This window comes from Argentina anserina, chromosome 2 (assembly GCF_933775445.1).
Source record: "Argentina anserina chromosome 2, drPotAnse1.1, whole genome shotgun sequence".
NCBI classification, from domain to species: domain Eukaryota; kingdom Viridiplantae; phylum Streptophyta; class Magnoliopsida; order Rosales; family Rosaceae; genus Argentina; species Argentina anserina.
The window spans coordinates 4,225,403-4,244,484 of record NC_065873.1 but is presented as its reverse complement, the minus strand read 5'-3'; the positions used below and the strand labels follow the sequence as shown (position 1 = coordinate 4,244,484).

The window sequence follows — 19,082 nt, the reverse complement described above, 5'->3', positions numbered from 1 at the left end:
GTATAAAAAATAAACGGTTTGGTTCAGTTTCTTAACTTGAAATTCGTCTGGAACAATTGGATCTTTAGTGTTTAGTATTGGCCGTTAGATTTCTATGTTTAAGATATACTACACGGCCGCACAAAGCCACAATTCCACAAATCTTCAACTTCTCTGCCATTCCTCGACTTACAGACCTCAACTTCTCTCTGCGCTGGCCGGAGTTGCACCTCGATAGCTCATTCCGCCACTATTTATCTGCCTCATCGTCTTCATTCTCATTCCAGCCTTGACTTACCCAGCAGCCTGAAGGTGGAGAAAGAACACAAAGGATAGGAAGGTGGAGATTTTGTTGGTCTCACACTTTGAAACATTCGTTCCCTGAGCTTTCGTGCTTCGAATATGTCAATCAACTCACTTGGGTTGGTAAACACACTATCTATTTTATCTAATCATTATGTACTTCTGTTTCAATTGCTCGATCAGGACATTACATGACTTATAGTTTAAACTTCCTCTATTTTCAGTTAATTGAATATGTCTAATTCAAATTTGATTGTTTTGTTTATAATTGGAATACAGAGAGTAAGAGAGAACGTTGGTTGGGAAGTGAAGCTTGCAGACCTATTCAGAATTAAGAACGTTGGTGGGTATTCATATTTAGCTTTGTTTTTGTAAGGTTGTTCAATAATTAGTTGGGTGATTTTCATCGGGTCTGGACTCTTACTTTTCGTTTGATATATGTTTTGTAACTTTGTTTGCTTTACTTGATTGTAATTTGCAGGTATTCAATGTTCAGAGGCTTCAACTTCAGCCCCTACAACAACCAAAACCAAGAAGAGAAGGCAGAAACAAAAAATTAAATGAGGAGGATTAGAAGCCTTTGGGAAGGTATGAACTGAAGATGTTATAGATGATTGGCATTGTTCTTTGTTTTGATTTTTTTGTGTTGTCATTGATCTTAATCTCATATTATCAAAGTGTTTGTGTTTTCATTGAATTTTTTGTTATGAGTTTGTAATTGGTTGCAGGTGTTTTAGGATAGTTAAAAAAAATCATTGGTATATAGAGTGGAGAATGACAACAGAAAAAATATCTCGGTGACCAAGTACATGTTTAAGGAGGGCAGCCTTTATGTGATTGTGTGTTAAATGACATAATATTGGCTCATCACCAACTTCATTGTTGCTATTTGCACTTGTGTTTATGGGCAGCTAATGCTGGATTGGATTTAGGGGGGGAAGATGGAAGTCTTTTCTAGTTAGCAACTAGTTAGTGCTAAAATTGTAAAGCATATGGAGACACATGTGTTTTTGGAATACAATTGTTAGATAATTATAATTTTGTGTAAAAATTTAGATGAGTGATGGGCAATGTATTTCTACGTACATGCTATATTTGACCATGATTAAGACCCCTAATGCTATGTTGCTAATTTGCTATGCAATGAGTGACTTGGTGGCTACATTTATGGAGGCCGAAGAGTAGGGGTGTAAATGGGCCGAGTCAAGCCGAATACTGAGTTGTTCATGTTTGGCTCGTTTTCATTCGATCAAGTTCGAGCTGGGCTAAAATTTGATTTTTTTTCCCTTCATGTTCAAGCTTGGCTCGGCTTAAAAAAGTTCGAGCTGGGTTCAGGCCAGTTTGAATCATTTAAAATTAATATTTTAAAATCAAGAAATTCAAAATTTGATGTTATAACATCATATAAAATCTCTTTTAATTAAGAAAGAAATGAATAGTATAATACATTTTTGTGGCTCCATAACGATTTGACGATGAGAGTTATCTGTTCCTTTAGAGTTTGGCCATTTGTGGTGTGAAAATTTTATGGAACTGATCGAATTATGGCTCATGGTAAACACTATTTATATAGTGTACAATAAGATTAGGGTTTCATTTTAATTATTATTTATAATACATTTTTAATATCATTTCTCATATAAAAATTATAATATATATATTATAAAAGTTATCAAGTTAAGCTTAATAAACGAGCCGAGTTTTTAACGAGCTCGAGGTACCTCACGAGTTAAACGAGTCGAATACTTGTTGTTCAAGCTCGGCTCATTTTCAAGGTCGGGCTTAATATTGAGTTCAAGTTTGTCTCATTTAGCTTTATCAGTTCAAGCCGAACGACCTAAAATCGAGCCGAATACGAGCAGCTTGAGCCTACTTACAACCCTACTGAAGAGTAGATTGGACTCATTGGAGCACTTCATTGCAAGTTTATTTTTATGTTATCGGTTGGAACTTTGTTACTTTGTTGGTTTGTAATTTGCAACTATGATTTCTTGAGTTTGTTCCATGTTTCAGTTTGACTATTTGGATTGAAGCACTTAATTTCAAGTTTATATTTATGTTATCTATTGCAACTTTGTTACTTTGGTGGTTTGTAATTTGCAACTATGCTTTCCTCCGTGCTTCAGTTTGACTATTTGATCAAATGGTTGCAATTATCTTGTTTTCTTATGGTTTGTTTGCTCATTGAGTTTAAGAAAAGTTTATATTGTTGAATGTTGATTGAAGAAAAAGCAGAAACCATTTGGAACCGGAACCGAATGGTCCGGTTTCTTACAGTTCCTACATTTAAAAGCACAAAAACCCAACCGTTTGAATAACACGGTTTGTTTTACGGTTCTAATTATTTTTAGCAGTTTTAGAGCTGTTTACAGTCCTAATTGCAATGTGTAGTGATTAATTTTTTTTTTTAGAGAACTACCAACTATACATATCATTACATTCTCAATTTCGAACTGAAGTTGCTGCATATATAAAAACAAATATTACCAAGTACAAAGGAAATAAATTTTATTAGTTAGTAAATCAAAAATCTCAAAATATAAAACTCGGATATTTCGTTAGTTGCTTGACAATAATCACTACCAAATTGTTATAATGTTCACCCATTCTTAATTAGTCTATCGATGCACCTCTTCTCTATGTAAGCTAGCGATGCATATACCTACATTGGCAGATCCAGCCCATGTAAGAATTCCCCCCCCCCCCCCCCCCCCCCGCCCCCCAAACTTTTATTATATTAGTGTTAATTAGCCCAAAACAATATATATATATATATATATATATATAATTATACACATATATGTACAGTCTCTATCAAGAATGAAATTCCAATTTTGGCACACTTTTCGGTCAAATTTTTTCACCATAAGCGATTCAATATATAGATATGCTATTCAAGATCATCTCTATAAAGTTTCATCCAATTTGACAATGATTTGAGCTTTCAAAATTGAGATTTACACGAACGGTTCACGTTTAACAGTTTTAATTCATTCATTGATTTAATCTAATTTCAATACCTTAACGATGTCCGAATTAGATGAAATTTTGTAGAGATGATCTTGAATAGCATACCTAAATATTGAATCGCTTATGGTGAAAAAATTTGACCAAAAAGTGTGCCAAAATTGGAACTTCACTCTGAAATTTCAGAATGAAGCTTCACTCTGGATAAGTACTACATATATGTATATAATTAGATTTCAAGTATGTATTTCTCCTACATTATAATATTCTTCTTCTTAAATCATCAAAAATCATCAATATAACTCTTCTAATATTCTTGCTACTCTATTATTGAATATGAAATTACAAATATGAATTATTAAGTTTCAATCTAATTAATTTCATAAAAATATTTGTTGGAGTATTTTAAAATGAGAGATTCTATTCATACCTCCCAAAACAGTATTTAGACCTCTTTACTAAGTGGATCTCCATTTTTCTTTTACAGATATCTAAAATGCTATTTAAACCTTCATAGTTTTCCTAAAATGCCCATCAATAAATTTGATATATCAAATCAGATTACAATCAATTAATTTCTTTCGTACTTTATTTCAAATTCATTTATTATATACAACTTGAAAAATATATAATAATCACACAAACTATCATAATTATCGAATTAATTCACTCTTCCACTTGTTTTCTAAATTCATAATAAAATTGATAAACTATTTTTTTCATTCATTGATATATATTATATCATATATATATATATGTGTGTGTGTGTGCAACTCACCAATAATTAACATCAACGTATATGAAAATATTCTAATCTCTTATGAACGAGTTTTGTTCTTTGGCTCAAATCAACGTTTATGAGAAATTTTAGATAGTTATATAGTTTATACATTCAATTTGATATTAATCATCTACATTTAATTATTTACTTATGATGTTTATCAAAAAAGAAGATAATCAATTAAATCATTTTATGCAATTTGATATCCCATTTTGGGATTTTCTAGCAATAAATATAAATGATAGTCATCTATATTTTTAATTTAGAATAGATAAGTTAAGAATTATTTTCTGTTAATTTCATATGTATTGACTAAGTCAAAACTATTTAAGAAAATGAGAGAGATCTAAGTGTTATTTTTAGAGGTATGAATATAAGCTCCATATTTTGATTTGTCATTGATTTTTAGAATATCCTTTTACATTTATTGACACTTATTTTCATTTTTAAAGACTCATTAACGTCTATAGTTTGCATGATATATATTTGTACTCCATTGTTTTTTGCCTTTGACCAACTTCAAGCCCACCATATGTTTGGATCCTAAATCCGACACTGTATACCTATTACTTATTAATCAATCGATCGTTACATCCATTATTATAGCACATTCATTGCTTGCAAAAAATTTATCCGATAAATAAATTAGTCTAATTGCCGCAAAAGCATATATAAACTTCCCTACACGTTAATTCCGTCATACTTGAAACAACAGAACAAGTCTAAGGATGGTACGTATATATACATATCACACGCATTAAGAATTTAGAACATTTTGACCTGCATTTGGTGAAATTATAAATTATTATTAGTATCACAAACCTATTCAACAATCAATCAAGCGGCCGAGAAACATTGTAATAAACATTAACAAAAGTTGCAAACAAAAATTAGCTGCAGGCTTGCAACACACTTTTGTTTTGTTAGGACAAATTTTTCTACAACTTAGCAGGAATCAAAAATGTAATTTAATTTATTTTTAAATTCAATTGACGCATGTATGTTTTAACAACCTCCTATAGAATACGACGATGGTTAGCTAATCACATCACAGCTTCTAGACATCAAGATCCATGCTGAAAAATAGGGTCCATTTTGTTTGTTATTATATATATATATATATATATATATAGCTAATCAGAAAATTGCCACAATGCCCTCTGCCTCTTTGTTTGATTTTTTGTAAAACCCTCTCAGTGGCATATATGTTGGGAGCAGAAGATCCGCTAGTGGTCTTTGTCTTGTTAGTCAATAACTACGGGCTTGTCTGCTGTGCAACAATGTATGGTATACACACAATTATGTGTGGTGAAGGATGGTTATCATATAATGCACGTGTGAGTGTGTGTATTTGTATGTGGAGAAAAATACTGTTGCATATCATGCAGCAGCGTAGAACAAAATTTTCCAATAACTACCGCGCTTCCATCATATAGATGATCACAGTTAATATCTGATGGCCAAAAGCATGCGGAGTGAATTCAACATGCTTTATATCACTAATTATACACACTAGTATTTGAATTTGTGGTGCATATTCTATATATTACTACTGAAAACTCAAATATCAACTATAGGTCATTTACATTTAGATTCATAACAAAAAAGAAATCTCTTATTATTCGATAAATAGCGAAGAAGTGTAAATTTTGAGCCTGATATATATATCATTTGGTCCTGTACAAATGTCTTTCCATCCGTAAGTGATTGACTAGCCTGTAATCTCTAGTTGTTGGTGTATAAACAAAAATTGCAACCTCTAGGTATAGAACCTTAGAGCCTTTGGATAGTAGTTTCGGCTTTCGACTATTCTATATATGCTTCCACTTGTAACTGAATTCTGGACTGATGTTTCATGCAACAAAAATTGCACACCTATTTTACATGATTGTCACGCAAGCATTTTTATACATTATCACCAATTCTCTCTCATTTTTCTGACTTTGCATGATGCAACTGGATTTCTAGTTAATTATACAGTATATGATATACACATGTCGACTTGCATATTAAAAGCCCTCTAATCTGCCCGAGGAAGCAAAGCTAGAAACGAAACAAAACCCATTGAAAACATGTGATATCTTCAAATATATATATTAGCCGTTTATTTTATTGCAACTATTTTTCTAGAAAATTCAATGTCAATGCTACAAGGGAGAGATGCCCATTTGCAATTTTGCATGCACCTCTATTGGTAATATTAAATCGTTGTAACAACGAGGCGTAGTCGTCAATGATTGAACTATTGAGTTTTGATACTTGGATACTCAACCACTTACTTCCCCCTTTGGCCAAATTTGTAGGTTCTGACGTTCTGTAAAATTGTATATACATGAAACCGTTAGAACACAATCTCCTTCGCCCCTTGGTCTGTTGAGAACCTATATAGAAATGAAGCCGTTAAAACTCAAATCAGCTTTAGTTTACCTTATTGTTCATACAGAAGAGTTTACTCAAACTACCAGAATTGACAACTCAGAACTCTTAAAATGTGTGGATATTGTAAAATGGGTTTGTAAAGCGTTTGAGCGATATCTACACCAAGTAATGGAATGCGTAAACGTAACTTTGATAAGGAGCGAAATTATACAGAATCATGTTATTTCACAACGGAAAGACGAAGGTTAAAAAAAAAAAAAAAACCCCGAGCAATAACTGGTTCCTCAAAACCACAAGGTCCTCGCAGGTTGCCAGATTCTGGGACCCTTCAGGGCACAGTTTCAGACTCTTAGTACCCCAAAACCACCAGAGTCGTCCGAACTCCGAAGAAAACCAGACAGAACTGCAGCAATTAAAACTCAATGACCTCAATATATTCAAATACATCATACCATGGCATCCAAATTCAAACACATGCATATCAAACCCATCTGAGACGCCCTGAGCCACAGAGGACTCCCACCACCTCCAAATTTGTAGGCTTATAGCTGAGAATGTGAAGCAACATATCAAAGCGTTAAACCTCAACTAGAAGAGCTTGCTTTTATAGTCGCAAATACATCACAGCACATTAATGTTATGGTGATACTTCCAAATCAGAATTCCTTACTCCTTTCAATGTGAGACACAGAGCATTTGCCTACAAACCAATGCTTCTCCGAGAGGATGGACTCCCAGGCCCTCACCCATTATAGTTTACGCCCAAGCTCCCGCAAAAGCAATAGGTTGCTTGTGCTTAGAACCCACTGCCATCCGAACGTGCTAACCAAAGATTAACACCTTACTAAGGCCTAGCACACTACCAATATAGGACTTGGGGAGTAAGAAGAGATACATCTCTACTCCATCAACCATTCCTGCTTATACTAAAACCAAAACGAACCATCTTTAGAAGAACGAATCATTCATACGGAAAGGAGAACAACAGGCTATGAATGACGGACACTGTTAAGAAAAAATGACTTCATTCACTCAATTGAAATTGAACACGAGACATATCAGCAAGGCAGAAGGGAATTCCACAGCCACATAAACACAATCAAGGATACACACCAGAGAGACTAATCCAATCCACACTAAAGCAATGGTCAAGTATCTAATCCTCCTATCGACCAACAAAAGTATTATCCCACTCAAACGTACACATCAACTCAAAATGTATACAGGCGGCTTTACTTCCTAAGAAACAACTAGAATTTACTGTGGCAAGTATATATGTATTGATTACACAATAATAATTCTGTAATGGATGGACGATGGCCTTTCCATGATAGCCTTAAATTAAGCAGACGAATTATAGCCCAAGGCAGCTTTACTTTCTAAATAACTGGAATTTACTTGTACTTTTTGAAGAGTAGAATTTACATATTGTGTCGGGTACGAATGTACGATCACACATAAAAAGTCTATAATGGACAGCCTTCTCCAAGGGGATAAGCCTTATTTAAGCTGCCAAATTATAGCCGTGGATAGAACAAGAAACGAAAACAAAACATTCCATGCAATGATAGTAGGGACTCTTCACCTAAAAGACCAGGCATTGGGCTAACAGATCACAGGCAATAAAGAGTTAAAGACTCAATTCTTTTTTCCATATTCTGGTCTCAGTAGCTTCCCAAACATGTCCATATTATCTGGGATCTCAAAAATTCCTGTCCATTTTAAAATTCAGGCAGCCCCAGAACTCTTAATAAAGTATTAATCTCACACATCGACTTCAATCTGGCAACAAAATTCCACATCTTACAGATTTAGCTAAATGAGCAGCTAAATCTAACCTACAGAAATTAAAGACACTGATAACTATATTCTAAGTGCACTCACAAAAGTTCAGTTTACACATGGCTAGCAACGGCAGTCTTCCTGTTAAGAAGACCCGTTAACCGCACCTGAAGCATGCATACTCAGATCAGGATTCTGTGGAGCAGCATTTGCATACCCACCATACCCCTGCCCTCCATAATGTCCCCCATTGTTCCACTGGTTACTTGAGTCTGATCTCCACTGCGAATTCACATGAAATAAACAATCAAAAGAGAGAAACTTAGAGAGAGAGCTCGGGGGGGGGGGGGGGGGGGGGGGGGGCAATTTTGTATTGCTAAAACTCTGGAGAGGGTCGCACCCCAGACCACTTTGGAGCATACCAAGGGCCTGATCGCTAGACCAATTACTCATTGGTGCTAAATTGGCGAATTTCAGCCATAGGACTAAAAAATGATATGAGAAACATTACAATGGTACTTAATGAATTGCAATAGGGAGGATAAGGTCGGTCCCACACTTCCCACTCATGTGAAATTTTAAATCTTTTATAAACAAAGGAAGTTTAAAATGTGGTATTACCTGCTTGTTGCCTTGACTGCGACCCCAAGACAGACGAACTGTTTGCTTCCCAATTACGGTCGCATTCAGCATATTCATTGCATTCTCAGCATCCTTCCTACAGGTCAAAATAACGTGGTTGTAGTTCATTATATTACATACCAACACACAATATACTGTCTTCAGTCTTTGATACTTCCATTGTAATTCCAATTTTGACTGAACCCTTACGTTTTATGTGATAATTTTATCAAATTATGTTCAGTTAATCATAACATTGGCATTGCAATAACAAATCAAACCAGCTAAATCGCTCATTAATAATAATCGCTTTATTTCTATCAGGAACGTTACCTGCTAGCGAACTGAACAAAACCACATGCTTTTCCAACTGGTATCTTCACAGAGATAACTTCACCAAATTGAGAAAAAGGCTGCCTGAGGTCTTCCTCATTGACATCAGAATCAAGCCCTCCAACAAATATCTACAAGGGAGCCAGACTAAGAAACCCTATCCAGTTGAAGAAATTTGAAGCTGAAAAAAAGAGTGGGACTCACAGTTGTGTTATTGGACTCGCCATCGGACTGAGAACCTTGGGCCATGGCACCATTTGCATGTCCACCACTTCCAGCCAATACCAATGCTAATTAAAGGAGGAAAAGTAATATATTCACTACTAACTTAAATAAAACAGAATGCAGCATTTTCTTTTAAAAAAATGCCCATACCACTCTACTCGTTTTGAATGAACAAATACAATGATACACTGAGGTTGCCACTTATGAGTGTTATCATCATTTATACGTTTTTTCAAGATACAATATTAAACTTTTCAATGAAAAAATATTTAAACACAAAGAGATCATCAAAACAAAGAGCAAATAAAAGCTCTAATGAAATTCAAGAAGTTGACCTATTTTTAAATCAACATTTCAACTATTTCAACATGAATGGGGACAGTTGTTCAAATAATACCCGCGATCAAAATATGGCCATCCCAGCTCAAAAACTAGCTTCTTTTATCAAAGCAGTTGATAGTGTGTGTAGCGGCGGTTCCACCGCCTGAATGTGGCTGTAATTGAGGATAAAAAAACTAACAACCTTGTGGTGCTAAATCAGAGTTTGCTTCAGTAGAAGCTATTGATTTTCCCCAAAAAAGAAAATAAAAAAGGAAAGGTTCATAATCAAAATGTAAGAGCATTGAGAAAAGAAACCAGATGGGTGCTTTACACATAAAAAAAGACTCATCGCATAATGAGATCAGAAAACCTCAACACACTTTCCATTTAATGACTACAGCTTCAAATACTTTTCAACATGCTCAGGAAAGGTAAATTGGTACATATGGATTCTGTTTCTAGTAGTCAACTTGTTCAACTGTGGAATGTATGAATATAGAGTTTTTAGAGTTTTTGTGAATTCTCAATCAATGATTACAATTTTATGACTATACCCATTCTTGCCAGCTCTAATTGCAAATACAATATAAAAATCACTACCAGAAACATCATTTAGTATTTAGACGGCCTTTACCTAGGGATACACACACTGGAAAAGAATGAAAGAGGAAGAACATTATCAAGAACGAAAGCTACAATCGAAGATATCAGATAAAATAAATAAAATAATACAAAGAAGATTACAAGACGATGCACCGTGCAAGGTGCCAATTACATTCAAACCTGCCTTTTAAATTTAAGGGCCCTAAAGGAATTAAAATGCCTCCAGCAGCTCAGTTATGAAATGATGATGAGATGCTCTTTAATGATAGAGCTATGAAATTACATTTGACAAAGGTTGGTGATACTATGTTGTAATGACTTATTCTAATCATTCATCAGAAATTTAGCAGCAATCAATACTAACCACCACCCTAAGCTTGAGAAATTGTAAAGTATAAGAGTAAACGCCACTTGCGTAAAAAGCAGTAGGAAAGGAAATAACCAAATAGGAAAAAGAGAAAAAAAATGCAAAATAGAGATAAATCCAGCATGTTGATGAAAATTTTTTGAAAAAAATCACAACTCATATCATGCAAGATAAACCTGTCCAACCATACCTTGTGAAGAGTACTGTTGTTGATAGCCAGATGATTTTTTGGGCGTTGCAACACCAATACGCATGGGCCTGCTTGAACAATACGCACCATTCATTTCCGCAATGGCCTTTGTCCTCTCATTTTCATCCCCAAACCTAACAAAACCATAACCCTTTGAACGACCAGTATTTGCATCTTGAACAACTTTTGCCCCCTTCACAGATGAGTATCTACTAGCAAAAGTTTCTTGCAACATAGTGTCAGTAACATCTGTAGCTAAATCTCCTACAAATATAGATAGATCTGAACTAGTATCTGCCCGTCTGTCACCCGCACTAAAGGTAGCCCAGTTCAGACGAAAAGGCTGCTCCGTATTTGGCATAGGAGTACCATTATAGTTCTGTAGAACTTCCTCAGCTGCTTCACGTGAATAGAACTCAATAAAACCGTACCCTTCCGTCTGACCTGTTTGCTTATTGCGTATAACCTTTACTGAAGAAACCTGCACAATAAGCATCGCCAAAAGCAGATAACCAGTTAGTGGCAATGGAGGATTCTTATCCAAGAAACATATACTAGAGTATTTTTTGCCCAACAATAAAAAGTTTGTATATATGAGTGCATGTTTTTAAATTTTGCTTGATGTACACCATTGGATTTCATCAGCATCGTGACTTAACATTGTGACATAGCTAAATTTGACTATAAACTCATATCTTGAATATAAGTGACCCTGAAGCAGGGAGGTTTGTTCTGTACACAGGTGTGCGAACTTTTGAATGATATGTTTACGCCTGCTACAAGGAGAGATTGAGCCCACTTTATGTTTGAAAACTGCCAATGTGTATATTTTAGTTTTTAAAGCTCCTGCCTCTATTACTTTAGAAACGGATTAAATAGCCCGAAAAGATGAGACAAGAGTACAAAAGGAATAATCAAAGACAGATGCCATGACATTTTGGCATACATTTGGGCAATAGTAAAAAAGGAGGTTCTGCAAAGTATCAAGAGAACTTAGAGATCTCAAGACCATGATAGTGCTGCACCATCTAAAGTAAAAGTCAGTTGCCTAAACTGTCAAGGCAGTTTTCTCTTCTCTGCCTATTACGACTACCACAAAAGAAGGATTGTTGACTTACTTTAACTGAAAAGGCAACCTATGAACCATCTAAAGTACAGATATGTTAGTCAACAATTGGACAGTGACTTAAAAATCACACGATTGGTTTCCAAGAAACTGACATTACAATCAGATTGTTAGGCATTAGCAAACAGAACAACTGCTATAACAATCTGCATTGAGCAACATGGCATCCACTCAGAAATGACAAGATAGTCAAGAATACCCAACTAAACTTATTCAAGCACCCTAAAAACCTGGATTGTGTACATTTCTAGGTTAAGAAACTTCATATTCTTCCAAATAATACTATCTAGGTCAACCTAGCTAAGGACCACAATCAGTCAAAATACAAAGAAACTAAATCACAAGGTTCTCAACTAAAATCAATCAAACTGCAGCAATCTAATCACCCACTTAAACACTAACACTACATTAATCGACCAGTCAAATCCAAATTAAGTAACATTTCAATCAAAACCCGAGCAGATACCTGTCCAGTGTAGGCGAAGCATTGATGAAGGTAGGCCTCATCCATCCAATGATGCAAATCTCCAGCCCATAATGTCCTGACCTCATCCGTAGGACCCATCTTCTGCTGCGCCAGCTGCTGCTGCTTTGGCTGCTGCTGGTACGCCGCCGCCGCCTGAGCCTGCTGGTAGGGATTGTGATGCGGATGCGCGGCGTAAGCAGGCATGTAATGCTGCGGATACACCATCATTTGCTGCTGCATCATCGCCATAGCGGCCGCCGGATACTGCATCGCCATCCATTGCTGCTGCTGCTGCTGCTGCTGCTGATGCATCCACTGCTGTTGCTGCTGCTGCTGTTGCTGATTGGGCTGGGCCTGCTGAGGCGTGGTGCTCAGATCGCCGCTGCCGCCGCCGTTGGTCTGCTGGGCCATGGACTCGGACTCGGACTCGGGCTCGGATTCAGTGTATGAGGACTATGGAGTCGTCTCTCTGCACTCTCTCTGTGAACTCTGCCGGGATTGGGGGAGAGATTTGAGCTTGGGAGAACTAGAGAGAGAGAGAGAGAGCAGAGAGAGAGAGAGAAGGCAACAAAGGCTGCGCGCAGAAGAGAGAGAGGGTTTGAATTGACGAGATGAGGTTTTTAAAGGGAGGGTGGGGGGTCGGTGGTGGTGGGAGTGTGATTTCGAGATTTAGATGAGGCCTCGTTTGCTACGTCGGTAAAAACTCACGTTCGCCGTCCGTGACGTGTGGGGCCCAACGCGCTGTGATGGGGTCTGGGCCGTTTGATTGCGGGGTGGACAGCGGGCAGGGGGGTGCAACTTGTGGTTGGGTGAGCTGGATTGCATCTTAGCAGAGTTTGAAATCTTAATTATTGGGGTGTTTTTTGGTAGTTTAGTGTGAATTAGTGAAAACCTAATTGGACTTTCGGCTTGTGTTTTATTTCATTTTCACAAACATTTTAAGCAGCATTTATTTGTAACAAATTATGGATGTGATATACAGAGATTTATTTATGACTAACTAACGGTCATATAAACTACTAAATATTAAATACTCGAGAAGATAATACGAATTGAATGAAAATCAGTCTCAATAAAAACATTGATTAAATTATAAAAATGTATACCACAGAGAGCCTAAGAAACCTAATCGACGCCTCTCTATAGTATAGATTTAACCTTTACGAGAAGGTAAATTTGATCCTTTTTACATGGTCAAGCAAATACATACATACATACAACAGTTTCAGTTCCAATCCTCCCAATGGAGCTTTTTCGCAATTCTCGTGGCAGACCTTGTACACTGTATCGTATTGCAATCGAAAAAGGGATGCAAATCATGCAATCTGGGCATTGACCCTATGAGATCGATTGTCAAATTTTTTTAAGTTAAAAACACAGAAGTGGATGTATATATTAATTAGTACTAATTGATTTTCTTGCTGAGTGATGTTATTTAATGACAGCACCCCTCAAACGACAACGTTATTTAGGAAAATCAAATCTTCTTTCTTTGGTCAATAGAATCCCAACCTTGATTCCTTTAAGGAAAATTTGACCAACCTCGTGTGTATGGTTCGGACAAGGAACCTACTACGTTTTCCCAGTCAAAGTAAATTGTCTAAAAACTCTGGTTTCCTTCTAAATTTTAGTGATATTAGTACCTGTTTTCCAATCAGAAAGACGCTTTATAAGGGTCCATGCTACTTGCTTCTCTGCTTGTCCGCAAATCTTCCTGGGAACTTGGGCTAAAGATCCAATCCTCGATCCCACACACAAGGAAGGTTCATACAAACTGAGACCTGTCTCAGTTGGATTTGTAATACATAACTGAGTATGAATTCACCACTCAATGCTTAATAAGCATCCATGCCTTAACTGAGGCCAACTAGAACTTGGCCACTTAATGCTAAATTGCTGATAATAATGTTGCATTCCAAGCTTCTCCACAAAAACACGAATATACAGACAGAAGCAGTAAAAGAGCAACAAATTTCTCTATTGATTAGCATGGATACAGCAACGTTGCTTCTCAGCAAAAACTGAGTAAAGAATAAATTGAATACTAATTTGAGCGTGGTAAAGGAACAAAATTTAGGTGACAAAGAGGCTAAAATAAAATAAAATCTTCTGTGGCTGATGGCTTCACAGAAGGGAGGGTAACCTGATGGCTTCTGTGGTTAAATGCAAAAGATAACCAAAAACTACTAAATGAACAAAGCATGGTATGTACATCATCCCTATTGCCGTTACCTGTGAAGACCTGCATGGAGAAAGCTTTCATAATGTGTTCCGTTAAGTGCTTTTTGGACATCACCCCAATTCTCAACCTGACTAGACAAGGAACCTTTGTGTATCTTCACCTGACGACTCTTTAAATCCCTTTGTGGGACCTTGAGAAAATCTTGAACGTCTTTTAATTTCTGCAAACATGCAAATTTAAATTTCAGAGACTTTGAAATAAACCTGTGTTATGCAACTGTTGCAAGTATAAGAACGAAAAGTTGAGAGTGAATATAATTGTCTTGCAGTGCTGTTTCTAAAGACTTGGAAACAAACTTGTGTCATGCAACTGATGCAAGTATTAAATTTCATCAAACAACAAAACAAAAGTTGAGTGTGAATACAATTGTCTTACACTGCGGTTTTTAACAACATCCTCATAATATAGGATTAGATGTCGGGTGCTGTTGAAATATTGCAATGCTTTGGTAGTTGTATCCTCAACTTTCTTCAGGTCGGCTAAAAGCAAAGTTGCATTGATTGTAGGCTTGTATTTTGCAAGTATCTCTGCCTGCAGCCATCAAATAAAATCAGCTGCAAAACAAGTAAAATATCTTGAGAGAGAGAGAGAGAGAGAGAGAGAGAGAGAGTACCTCATGATGAGAATGCACATGAGACTTGTGGGTTCCGTTCAGTAGCTTCACCTCTCGATCATAAGTATTTGCGAGCACAGAGATCATCCTACGCAGCAGATTCCTTCGAAAGAGAAATATAGCAGCAACACCGCGAGTGTTGAAGTACTCCACTATTTTTTCATGATTTTGCATCAACCCCTGCATTGATTGTTAGATTAGATGATTAAATCGCTGTTCCGTGTGTTTAACAAGAACAACAGAGCATAATGACATTTTATTCTTTGGAACGAGGTTTTGAAAGTATTCCGCCAAACAGTATAAACAAATCCACAACATGAGGCAGAGATGATGAAAGAAGTGCAAACCATTTGTTCATCGGGAAAAAGGTGAGATGGAAATTTAGATGGCCCCAAATCAAACCACCACATGGGTCTAACTGATTGGTTCCTCCCTCACCTAGATTTATGTTCACAGAATGGTCATCTTATTTGAACTTAAGATGTTACTAAATTGAACCCTATCTCATTAAATTTCTATGCTTTAAGAAAGCAAACAACTGTTATAACAGGATACTCAAAAAGACATGGGAAAATCTGAGCAATATCTACATCAGACCAGTTTGTTCACATTGCTCAACCGCAGGTGTGATAAGGTGACAAGTCCATAGCTTGGTAGACTAGATACAAGCACCCCTCTCTCAAATATACAGCTGTATCATCCATGCAGATTATGCAGCACAAAAATGACATTCACGGATTGACAATCTTTCAAACTTTTCAATTTTTAGGGAAGCAACTATAAGCTTCAAGCTAAGTAGTTGTATAAAAAAATTTGAAAGGAGTACATCTACTCGCATAAACATCAAGCTTAACATATGTTGCTGACTATATGATGTGTGCTTGATATATATGTTTGTCACACTGTATTCTCTGAACTAGTTCCACTATCCTAATATGTCATAGAGGTTACCCTATTCAATCCTCAAGATCCTCTAACACTGCCCCTTAGTAAACATTTTCCTCAGGGACACTTGGTGCTTCATTTTGGGACTTATATAATACTTTGTAATTGTTATTACAATAATAGAGACTACAAGACAACTTTAATCCAAGAGATGATAAATACTATACGAGTATCAGCCAAAAGGAGAGAAACCCCACAGCAATGTTGTAGTCTCTCACTCAACAAATTGAATACGCTGCTACGAAACAGAAACTAGTTGAAAAAAACAATATGCATAAGCAAGCATACCTGGTTAAGCATCCACTTTAAGCCAACTGCAGCTGTGCACTCATTTTTTGAGGCACTACTGAGCCAATCTAGACTGTATACTCTATCCAAAGTCTCCGAAATTGTTGACATGTTACTTCTCCTGACTTTAACAGAGAAGATTTCCCCATTTGAGCTTATGTTAGTATGATTATTCAGTAGAGTCTCAAACCAACCACTCCCAGACCTCTGCATCGAGAAAATTGCAAAATATCTCACAGGATTGCACGCACATTCAGCCCTATTTATATGCACAAGAGACGTCACATAATTGCAGTTCAAATAGAACTAAAACTTGCAAGGAGAAAAAAAAAATCGAGCATACCTGCTGTAAGTTGTGGGCTTTGGGAAGTGCACATAAGGCGCTTCTTCCGGTTCAATATAAGGTTTCTGGCACGGCTTTTGAATCACCTCAGGGATGCTTAAGAATCTAATTGAGGTACCAGTTCTGATTTGCTTTAAACAAATTGAGCATATATAGACACCACAGACCATTACAAACAACACGACAATCGTCCTCAGCAGCAAAGGCGATTTCTTTGGCAATATATCCTGTAGTTCATGAAATTTGAAAACACACAATAGAAGTTCAATCACAGAGAATGACAATGACAAGGGTAAATGCTAATTAGTCATCACAAAGGTCCGAACTTTGCAAGTCCAATCTGATCTAGCTAGCTACCCAGAAGTCTATGAATACTGCAGAGATTCTTATGATCTAGATAATCAGCTCATTTAGTTGTCAAGTCTTGTCCAATGATACGATTAGGAGCCGTTTCTATTATAATATGATAGAAAATGAAATCTGGGTTTGCTTCAGCTTGAAAGCATAGACAATAACACCCGAAATTTCAGGACGAAAAGACTAACATCTCAATACCCAGATCAGGGCTTTCACATGCAACCCAATAAAAATAATCGAACCAATGAAAGGGAACAGAAAAACCCAAAGCAAGAATGAGGTAAAAGACAAACAATAGTATCAATCAAAATGGTTAAATATAAACACAACCCTTTTTGAAGAGCTTAAAGGAGAAGCAAAGGAAACAGCAGACCTTGGTGAAAGAGCTGTGATCATCAGCCATTGTATAATATAGATGCTTGAAAACAAAGCCAGTTGAAAAGCATTGGCAGAGTCTCAGAATGTTCTTCCTTCTTCTTCTCCTTTGGCTTTGGCCCTCATAATGACAGCCATTGATCTCAAAAACTCAGAAAGATGAAGAAGAGAAAGAAATGAAAGCAAAAGCAAGTGAGACAGAGATTTTAAAGGGGTTTGAGCTATTTCTCGTGAAGAAGAACAAAATGATTAGAGATGGTCGAGACCCGTTGGCTCTGCTTTTGTGTGTTTCTCTTACGGGGACTCCTGGAGTGTGTACACGGGATTGGACAAACGGCGTCGTTTTGGGGGAGGATTGTAATCGTAATCATCGTACAGACCACTAATCCAGGGAGAAAGGACATTAAATGTTTGACGATTTCCCAAAAGTGCTGTTGCGGATTCCGACCTAAATTGCTTTGTTTACTCCAATTTTTGTTGTTTTATTTAAACTTTTAGATTTATTAATTTAATAACGTTTAGTTGACAAGCCGACAAGTCCACAACAATTTGTAATGGGCTTCACGTCCGCTGGAATCAAAATTCAGTATTTTGTGTCTTACTTAATTTCACTTTGCAAAAAGAAAAGGATAGCTTGCCTGAGTTGCCTATATTTTTCTCATTTTTTTTAATATTTTTTAAAATAGAGAAGTATCTTGAAAGAAAAACATCATTAGTATGTCTTCATTAACGTAAATAACATAATGAGTTAATGATGTTTATGATCAACGGATGTAACGGGTCAATCAACAATTATGCAGCCTTAATTATTTTTAATATAATTATTATTTCATTCAATTGTAATCATGACTCCTACATAAAAGAGATTATCAATAAGATGAGCAAATCATTCTATTTTTCCTACAACACGTTATCAGCACTTTACTTTAACTATGAGTTTTTAGCCAAATAGAAAAAAAGAAGAAAAAAACCCTAAAATTTCTTACTGTCGTTGGCTCCTTTCCTCTGACGAAATAAGTTAAGAACAGTGGTTAGTAACTTAGGGCACCCGGATTTGTTCTCCGGCCACCGAAATCAACCAGCATTATGGTTTTCCTCATTAATAATGCTGGTTGATTTTGGTGGCCGGAGAACAAATCCAGATTGGGTCCGCTGTGCACAGAGGCTGCTGGCGTCGATCTCTGCGGTTCGGATATGGGGTGCGCCGGACTAAGGAGATCACAACGCCGTGATAACATTGGAGGTTGCGAGGCTTGCTGTGGTGTCGCTGCAACGGTGAGGAGGTTCTGGGTTCTGCATCAGTTCCATGTTGATGGATTAGCTGGGGCCCGTTGTGCGAGGATGGTGCAGCAAATCCTCATCAAAGTACGATGGTGGCCATGGAATCTGGGCGTCTTAGATCGCCGCTAACCGCCTCTAGCCCAGATCGGTGCTTCAAAATGATCGTGTTCCAACCCAAATCGGCAGTTGCAGTTT

At 36.7% G+C, this 19,082-nt stretch overlaps 2 protein-coding genes and 1 long non-coding RNA gene across 3 annotated transcripts; 1 reads left to right on the top strand and 2 right to left on the bottom strand.

Annotated features, from left to right (window-relative positions):
- Positions 1 to 157: 157 nt before the first annotated feature.
- LOC126784687 (uncharacterized) lies at positions 158 to 1,536 on the top strand. The gene is made up of 3 exons (XR_007670973.1): positions 158 to 401; positions 562 to 625; positions 764 to 1,536. It is a non-coding gene; the product is annotated as an uncharacterized LOC126784687 (long non-coding RNA).
- Positions 1,537 to 8,027: 6,491 nt separating this feature from the next.
- LOC126805503 (polyadenylate-binding protein RBP47-like) lies at positions 8,028 to 13,043 on the bottom strand. Its single transcript, XM_050532278.1, has 6 exons — positions 12,444 to 13,043; positions 10,852 to 11,332; positions 9,350 to 9,435; positions 9,146 to 9,276; positions 8,813 to 8,909; positions 8,028 to 8,473 (listed from the first exon to the last, which is right to left on the bottom strand). The coding sequence occupies exons 1-6, from the start codon at positions 12,852 to 12,854 to the stop codon at positions 8,336 to 8,338; spliced, it is 1,344 nt and encodes a 447-aa protein (XP_050388235.1). The 5' UTR covers positions 12,855 to 13,043; the 3' UTR covers positions 8,028 to 8,335.
- Positions 13,044 to 14,406: 1,363 nt separating this feature from the next.
- On the bottom strand, positions 14,407 to 17,948 carry LOC126783398 (uncharacterized). Its single transcript, XM_050508859.1, has 6 exons — positions 17,605 to 17,948; positions 16,875 to 17,101; positions 16,532 to 16,790; positions 15,299 to 15,478; positions 15,061 to 15,216; positions 14,407 to 14,845 (listed from the first exon to the last, which is right to left on the bottom strand). The coding sequence occupies exons 1-6, from the start codon at positions 17,632 to 17,634 to the stop codon at positions 14,672 to 14,674; spliced, it is 1,026 nt and encodes a 341-aa protein (XP_050364816.1). The 5' UTR covers positions 17,635 to 17,948; the 3' UTR covers positions 14,407 to 14,671.
- Between the last annotated feature and the right edge of the window lie 1,134 nt (positions 17,949 to 19,082).

Bases quoted from the DNA above. Each gene is read 5' to 3' on its own strand.
- LOC126805503 (XM_050532278.1), bottom strand. From the start codon at position 12,854: ATGGCCCAGCAGACCAACGGCGGCGGCAGCGGCGATCTGAGCACCACG. The intron at 9,436-10,851 runs GTATGGTTGGAC...TCCTTTAATTAG, and splicing joins ACAACAGTACTCTTCACAAG to CATTGGTATTGGCTGGAAGT. The intron at 8,910-9,145 runs GTAACGTTCCTG...TTTGACCTGTAG, and splicing joins TTTGTTCAGTTCGCTAGCAG to GAAGGATGCTGAGAATGCAA.
- LOC126783398 (XM_050508859.1), bottom strand. From the start codon at position 17,634: ATGGCTGATGATCACAGCTCTTTCACCAAG. The intron at 17,102-17,604 runs GTCTGCTGTTTC...CATGAACTACAG, and splicing joins ATCACAGCTCTTTCACCAAG to GATATATTGCCAAAGAAATC. The intron at 14,846-15,060 runs GTAAGACAATTG...GCATGTTTGCAG, and splicing joins ATGTTGTTAAAAACCGCAGT to AAATTAAAAGACGTTCAAGA.